Below are 8,144 nucleotides of genomic sequence, written 5' to 3'. Positions count from 1 at the left end.
GTGTATAAGGGGGAAATCTTGGAGGGGGCTGTGGGCACCACTGTGTGAGGGGATGCAGACCGTGGGTCTGTCTGGCTTGTCAATGTGGCTATTAGTTCTGTGTGTGTGTGTGTGTGTGTGAGATAGAAGTGAATCCTGTGTGTGTGGTGGGGGTGGCGGTATGTTGTTGTGTGGGTGAAGGTGTCAGTCTGGCTGTTAGGTCTATGTGATGTGTTACTATGATCGTTGGTGGTGTGTCAGTGTGAATGCTGATGACTGTCTATCTGGCCCATTCAAGTCTAGCTTCTTTTTCTTCTTGAGGATTTCCATTTTTCTTGCCTGCACCTTCAGTCTCTCTGTCCCTACTAGATCATTCCCTAAAGGACACATTCTAGGATCTCGTACCTTACCAAACATAAATCCTTTCCTTTTAAAGAGTTCTTAAAAAGATAATGACACCCCTCCTTCCACTTCCCCACCCCCAATTCACTCCTCAACCCACTCTACTCCCGCTTCTACCACTACCAGCCTACGGACATCCACTCAGCAAGGTCATCAGTGGCCACAAGTCCAAAGTCCCCTCTTCTGGACTTGGCAGCATTTGATATGGGTGACTACTTGCTGTCTTCTGAAACACTCCCTACTCATGTCCAAAATGGAGTACTTGACTCAAGTACTCAGATCTTGACCTGGCCACCTTCCTGACCTCAGTAAATGGTGCCACCCTCTATACCCAGTTCCTCAAGCCAGAAACTAGGAAGTTGAATTTGATTCTTTCCGTATATCCTATCCATCACAAAGTCCATCCAGATAGAAGAGTCTCCTCTGCTGCCACCCTGGCCTTGGGATACTACAGTAGTCTTCCAGCTGGTCTGTTTTCATTGGTGCACCTTACTAAAGCCCTGCCAGCAATCGAGACACTGCCCGCTTCTTCAGCCACATCCTAAAGTACTCTCTGCTCTTCCTTTGCTCCAGCCACACCGGCTCCCTTTCGGCTCCTCAGGCCACTTTTACGCCACAGGGCCACTGCGGTTGCCTTTCTCTTTGCCTGGAGTTCTCGTCCTCCGTTCCTTATAGGTGTGCCGGCAGAGACAGATGGTCAGGGGGTTCACAGAAATGAGAGGACTGGGAATCATCTCCCAGGGGAAAGGTCCAAAGATGCGACTGCTTCTCCCAAGAAGGTTCCCTGCCTCAACCTACACATATGAAAGGATGGGAGGAAAGGCTGGAAGTATGTTCTGCTTTAATGAAAGACCTGGACCTGGCAAAAGACGTTCTACTACTAAAATTATTTTAGACTACAGGAAGTTGAGGGAATTAAATGAAGTAAGACATATGGCACTTAGACTATTTCAGCACCCCCTTCCATTTCTTAGGGGTTCCTTGTCAGCTTCCTCAACCTCTTCACTAGTCAGAGCTAAGCTTCCCTACCCTGAGGCAAAACAGCTGCTCTCTTCTCCAACCTATCCCCTCTCACCCCAAGCATGGGAAGGAATAAATTGTTTCCAGTGTATTAATCACCTGAAAGCAGATGGGAACCAATTGGGAGACCATTCTGAGTGGTGTTTGGCCAGAAGTGTTAAAGCATCAGTGCACTCCCAGTGTTTTTCAACTTCAGAAAATCGATTAAGAAGGACAAAGCTGGCATTAAAAAAAAAAAAATCTAGTAGAGATAACAGATTAGAAAATATCAGGGTGCACTGCACCACAACCCAATCATACATATATACGTATCTGTAAGAAAGATTTCAGGAAGCAATGCTTACCCTTTATACAGTAGGTATGAAGTAAAAAACATGCTGAGGCTATATCAATTCAATGGGCCATGGGCTTTATGAGGTATAGAAGGAAAGGAAATTGAGGAGCTGGGTTGGGAGAGGATTATGAAATGCTTAGCATGTCAAAACATTTTCAAAGTCACTCAGTCGTGTCTGACTGTTTGCAACCCCACGGGCTATACAGTCCATGGAATTCTCCAGGCCAGAATACTGGAGTGGGTAGCTGTTCCCTTCTCCAGGGGATCTTCCTCACCCAGGGATCAAACCCAAGTCTCCCACATTGCAGGCGGATTCTCTACCAGCTGAACCACAAGGGAAGCCCAAGAATACTGGAGTGGGTAGCCTATCCCTTCTCCAGCAGATCTTCCTGACCCAGGAATCAAACCGGGGTCTCCTGCATTGCAGGCAGATTCTTTTCCAGCTGAGCTATCAGGGAATATAAATAGAATAGAATAAAGTTGTTTTGTTCTATAAGCAATGGAAACCATCAGAAAGTGTTAAGTAAGGAGAGGAATGGATGATCCAGTTTTTAGAGTACAGAGAAAAAACTGGAAAGGGAGGAGATTAAAAGTAGAGAGAAGCTAGAAAGCTGTTAAAGTAGTCTGAGAAAGGGAGTTAGGCCTAGGGGTTAGGATTTCGGGCTTTCCCTGCTGTAGCCCAGGTTCAATCCTTGGTCAGGGAACTGAGATACTGGAGATGGAGAGTTTCATTAAAAGATTTAGGAAGTCAAATGCGAGAACTTGGTAACTCTGTGAAGGCAGGAAATAAGGCAACAAAAATGATGCCCAGCTAGATGCAGTGAGGTATGCTGGATCATATCCTAGAATAGAAAAAACATTAGTGGAAAAACGTGGAATCTGAATAAAGGCTGGAGTTTAGTTAACACTCATGTGCCAACCAATGTTTCTTAGTTTTACAAATGTATTGTGGCTAACATGTTAATAGGGAAAACCAGGCGAGGAGTATAAGGACACTATCTATGCATTATCTTTGCAACTTTTCTATAAAACTAAATTTATTCCAAAATAAGCTTATCGAAGATAAATGATGCCTAAGTTTCTGGCTTGGGCACTTGGGAGCCAGGGGCTGGTGGTAAGGCTCAGCTTTAGACATGCTGAGTTTGATGTCCTGTGACTACAGGCTGAGATACCTAGGATTAAGTGTATATTGAGCTTAAGAAAGAGATCTGGATTGGAGAAAACAGACCGGAGGTCAGGCTGGGCTGGTGGCCTTCCCTATGAAATTGCCTTGCAGACACATATTCAAAGGCAGAGAACGATTTCCTTCTTAGTGAGGCCTGGATGCAGAATAACAAGTTTATCAGTGATCCTATACTTATTGGGACTTCCCAGGTGGCACTAGTGGTAAAGAACCTGCCTACCAATGCAGGAGATGTAAGAGATGCAGGTTCGATCCTTGGGTCGGGAAGATCCCCTGGAGAAGGAAAAGACACCCACGTATTCTGGCCTGGAGAAGTCCATGGGGTTGCAAAGAGTCGGACACGAATGAAGTGACTTAGCACGCATGCATATGTTTACAGAGCACTCACCACATGCCAGGCCCTGCTCCAAATGCTTTACATTAGCACGTGGAATCCTCGTACAGTTCTATTTTACAGATAGGAAAACCATGAAGCAGGACTGCTTACACTTTAGTAGTGGCACTCAACTGGGGCAAGCACCAGAATCACCTGTGGAGCTTTAAAATAGATGTCTTAGAGAGTCAGGAAGCTAGCCAAAAGCTCACACCTATGCATAGCGATGGTGGTGTCGAACTAATGATGAACGAGGCATGGTCATGTGAATCATCTCTTTCTCCCACTTATTCAATGATTAGCTTGCTTCTTATGGTGGTACAAGGCATTTACCACTGGTGTACTAAAAAGTATATGGCATTCAAATCTGATAGTAATTCAATACTGTTAACACAAACGTGCTATCTACAGGGAGTAAATTAGACAGATGATATATTTCACCCCAGATAAACAAAAAACCTATTGTATGTGGTATTAAGAGCAGCACAGAATGGGATAAAGTTGGGCTCATCTTAGTCTAGGACCAAATGGTGCTCAAAGTATGGTTCCCAGACCAGCAGCATCACATCAATCAGAAATATCAGAAATGTAAAATCTCAGGCCACCCCCTCAAACTACTGGAGTAGGACCCAGCAAGCTGTGTCTGTAAGGAAGTTAAGATGCATGCTGTAGTTTGAGGATCACTGCTCCAAAGAAGCTTCAAATTGGCAGTTCTCTATTGTGACTAAGGATTAGAAGCTTTAAAAAATATTCCTAGTCTAGGCCCCAAATTTGTTAGAATCTGGGCGTGAATGCAGGCTAATCAAGTAGATTAAAAAGGAAAACCCTCTAGGTGATTCTGATACATACATCTGGTTAAGAACTACTGTTTTGGTGGCACCAATTGAAAAATATCTACATTACTCATTACCAAAAAACTAGATTAGAAAGTAAAATAAACACCTGGTTACCACTTAAGAGTACACCAATTTCATGGAATATTATGCAACTGTCAGTAAGAGTAAGGTAGCTATGTACTGATATAAAAACCATCTCCAATAGTGTTCAAGGAAAAAAGCAATATGCACAACATTTTAAAATATTTTTTAAAAGGGACATGTGCATGCATATATTTTATACAAGAACAATATATCTCTAAAGGTTAGATAAGAAATTAGTAGCTGAAGTTTCCTCTGGGAAGGGAAGAAGGTGAATAAATTATAGGGATAGAAGAAACATTTTCACTGTGTATTTTCGTCCTGTTTGCATTTTTTATACATGTATGTACTATCTATTCAAATTAATTAATTAAAACATGTTTAAGCTTAGGGGCAATAAAGAACCACTGCTTTAGAGGGATGAGACTTTAGCAAGCAAACTGTCAGCTGCTGAAGGACAATCAGGGCATCTGTGAAGGAAAGGGGCAGGAGGAAAGATAATCCTCGCAGGAAGTCCAATGCAGGTAATGCTCCCTCCACCCCCTTCCTGAGGCGATGTTAGGTAAACTCAGACTCAACCCAGAGGGCTCAATCGATCCACAGTCAGCTTTATTCTGAATTAACCATCTGTGGAGAGCACACATCAAAAGAGTAGAAAAAAATAGAGGAGCTCATCAAAAAAAGTTCCCCGGCAAACGGGAGGGAGGGCATGACGTTAGGAGCCCTGTTTAGGGAAGGAAATGTTGTCCAGGTCATGGATGCCATTTCTGTCAATGATTCGAACACTGAAGGTTGGCAGATTCAGGATGAAGCGTTTCTGGAGCTGCAGAGAAACATGAAGGAAATCAGTCAACAAATTTTTATTGAGAACTGTGGTCCAGGCTCTGTTTGAGGCACTGGACATATAAGCAGATAGTGATTTTGCGTTGGGGGCGCTTGGTACCCTACTGAGGACAGCTGGTACTAAGATACTGAGAAAAGCCCAAACTGCAGCTGGCGGCTGACTGGAAGGTAGTGAGCAGGAGCTTGACTCTGGTCAGTCAGCTGCTGAAGAATGAGACAATCTAATGTTCTATTCCTCACAATCTGCCACCAATCAGGCCTGGTAAACACAGACTTCTCTTTCAAAATATCTCAAGGCAAGAAGCCAACTAAGGAGCTACTGCCCCAGGAAAAGCTCTGGACTAAAGCCATGTACTCCTAGGTCCAACAGTGTGCTCTAGCCACCCACCCACCCACATTATAAGGACCAGGTGTATGTGAGTGTCTGTGTGCAGAGCTGGAGGCTGGTGGCAAGGATGGTCTCAGAACTGCTCTTGGAACAGCCCCTACTTCTATCTTCTTCAATCCAAGCTGAACTGTCACTGAAGGAACCTCTCTGGACTCTCGTGTGACTGTCTGCTTGAGAGGCTGTTCTAAAGGACCTGTGGTCTGTGCACACAAAAGCAGACAGCCCCATCAACCTGGCTGAGATGGCTGAAGAGCACAGCTGGAGGAAACCTTCGCTTCTGTGGGTGACTCCTCCTGGACAGTTCACTTAATCTCTGGATAGAAGGCACAAAGCTCTACCTGCCCCCTTAGGGACATATCCTGAAAATGTGCCCCTCCCCTGGCCCAAGCCCTCCTTCCCTTGATGTTTCCCATCTCCCTTACAGACGAGGGCTGGGTAGCAACCACCACTTCCATTTCCATAGTCCTCCCTGGCTGATGACTCCTATGTCCAGAAAAAAGTTCCAAGATCAAGAAAAGGTGATGATAATAAGGAAATGTGGAGGATCCATGGGGAATAAAGTCTCAAAGCATTCCACATTCCAATGGCTTCTTCCTGGCAGACCCCTGAAACACTTGGAGCTGCTGGACTAACGTGGCCTCCTGGGTGAATTTTTAAGACAAGCACATGAGTTTATTCTCAGTTTCTGCTTTGGAAAGGAGATTTACAAACAAGAGGAAGAAGGGGCCCTGTGGACTGAAAATGACAGGCTTGTGTAAGAGGCAAACTGACATTACTGATGCTACCAGCTGCTCTCAACCTCCTACTCTCTTCTCACTAGAGTACAAATGCGAGTTCATCCTTAGGCTATAGGAACAACAAAAGAATTAAAAAGCCTAAAGGAGCTGCTTTCTTTTCCTCCTCATCCTCCTTTCACACCAGAGCCTCAGACTCCTAGCAGAAGTATTGGAAGGGGAAGGGCCCATGTTCCTGGCCTCATAAACTAAAGGCTACTGTCTCCATCTGCCCAAAGCCTGCTCGTTACCTTCTATGGCCTCCTGAATTCCCAGGGGTGGCTTTCCCTCCCAGACTCATGTACTGTTAAGGAAACAGACTTTATGGCAACCCCAGGTAGCACAAAAATGGAGCAGGTATAAAATCCAGCACAAGAGTTCTTAAAGTACGCCCCCCAGTTACCACCTGCAGCAAAATCACCTGGGACTGCGGGCCAAGACAGTCTCAAGAGCTACACCAGGACAACTAATTCAGAATTAAAATGAGGTGGAAAGCATGAATGTGCCTTTTTTAAAAAAATCAAGTTCCCCAGATAATTCTTACCCATGCTAAAATTTGAGAATCACTAGTCTGGAAGAACCAAAAATAAAAGTAATTAGATTGTAGAATTGACATTGATGAGATGGTGACCCAGGAGAGAAAAAAAACCAGCTTGTTATGCATTAAACTGTATCCCTGATAGGCACTTCACATATGGTTAGTGGATATTATACTTTATGGCAAGGATCAGAAAAAAATGCAACTGGGGAAGGGAAACAATATTGGCCAACAGAGAGACAAAACATTCCTTTCAGAATCCCATGAAAGCTACTCACCTCCTCCAGACATTTCCTAAGAAGCTCCACTGCCTTCTCACGCGAGATAGCTGAAAGAGAACACGGAAGCCAGGCACTCAAGGTGCTGACACTAAGTAAAACTCTGCCACAACTCTGAACTAAGTTTCAAACTTTCTCAGGTCAACATGACACACAAACAGATAAGGCAAAAAAAAAAAAGCCAAGGCTTCTGATGTACAACAAACTTTCTCTACATGCAATTAAGTGTCCCAGGCCCAGTACTCAGGCAGCCACAAGCCATTGCAAATTGATTTGCTACAGAGAAGGGTAAGCGTGACGGAATCTGCCTCCCATGGCCAGTGCTTGCCTCCAGAGAAGTCCAGTGGCCTGCCTCATCTTTACAGCCCATCCCCCAACTCCCAACAACCCCCAGCCTTCCTTTAGACCAGGGCCACATCAGCTCCATCTGCCCTGGGCAGCTGCAAACCAGGGAAAGGGAGGCCAGGGCCAGTGTGCCAGCCTCACTTTGCCAGCTGGGCCCCAGTTTAACAATAGAAACAGAGTTCATAGGATGGGGCTGACTCCCGTAAAACAGGAGCCAAAGGAACTGTCCACAGGCATGGCAAACTGGGATGACATATGATGCAGTTTGGCTTCAGGGGTGGCTGGTGGTTATTTCAGTGGGCAAATCACTGTATTACTGACAGATGCCAAATCAAGCAATGGTCACTAGGAGGCCAGGCTAATCTTTTCAGGATGTGGCCTGGAGCTCCGGCATGGCTGAGTTGAGTGAGAGGGCAGCACCATAAAAAGAAAGAACTAACCAGATTCTTACTACACTAATAGGGAAGAGTGGAATGTAAGGCGAAAACTGGTTATCTGTGCTGCATCTACAGCGTGTAAAAGCTGTGAATCCCAAGTGCCTATTGCTCACAATGGCTGAAGTGAGGTTGGGGTTGGGGTCAGAAAATAGAACTTAACACAGAAGCACCCCTGTGTCTAGAGGTTTGCCAAGTGGACGGTTCATGGACAAGTAGAGAGCCAGCTTTCTCATATAGGAGAGGGCAGCTATTATCTTCCCTGGTGGCTCAGAGGTTAATAAGCGTCTGCCTCCAATGTGGGAGACCTGGGTTCGATCCCTGGGTCGGGAAGATC

General features: G+C 45.1%; 1 protein-coding gene across 2 annotated transcripts in view; it reads right to left on the bottom strand.

Moving 5' to 3' along the window:
* Nucleotides 1-4,796: 4,796 nt before the first annotated feature.
* PSMB2 (proteasome 20S subunit beta 2) overlaps nucleotides 4,797-8,144 on the bottom strand; it is a 35,437-nt gene continuing 32,089 nt past the window's right edge. The window contains exons 5-6 of one of the 2 annotated variants that reach the window (XM_006051560.4): nucleotides 7,029-7,078; nucleotides 4,797-5,031 (exon numbers count right to left, since the gene is read on the bottom strand). In XM_006051560.4, coding sequence (XP_006051622.1) covers nucleotides 4,924-5,031; nucleotides 7,029-7,078 — 158 coding nt within the window. In that variant the 3' untranslated portion in view covers nucleotides 4,797-4,923. The remainder of the gene's footprint in view (nucleotides 5,032-7,028; nucleotides 7,079-8,144) is intronic. The other variant, XM_044945267.1, reaches the window with a different exon arrangement.

The sequence above is a fragment of the Bubalus bubalis genome, chromosome 6 (assembly GCF_019923935.1).
Source record: "Bubalus bubalis isolate 160015118507 breed Murrah chromosome 6, NDDB_SH_1, whole genome shotgun sequence".
NCBI lineage: Eukaryota > Metazoa > Chordata > Mammalia > Artiodactyla > Bovidae > Bubalus > Bubalus bubalis.
Note: the sequence above shows the minus strand (reverse complement) of the source record. Positions and strands in the feature narration are given on the sequence as shown.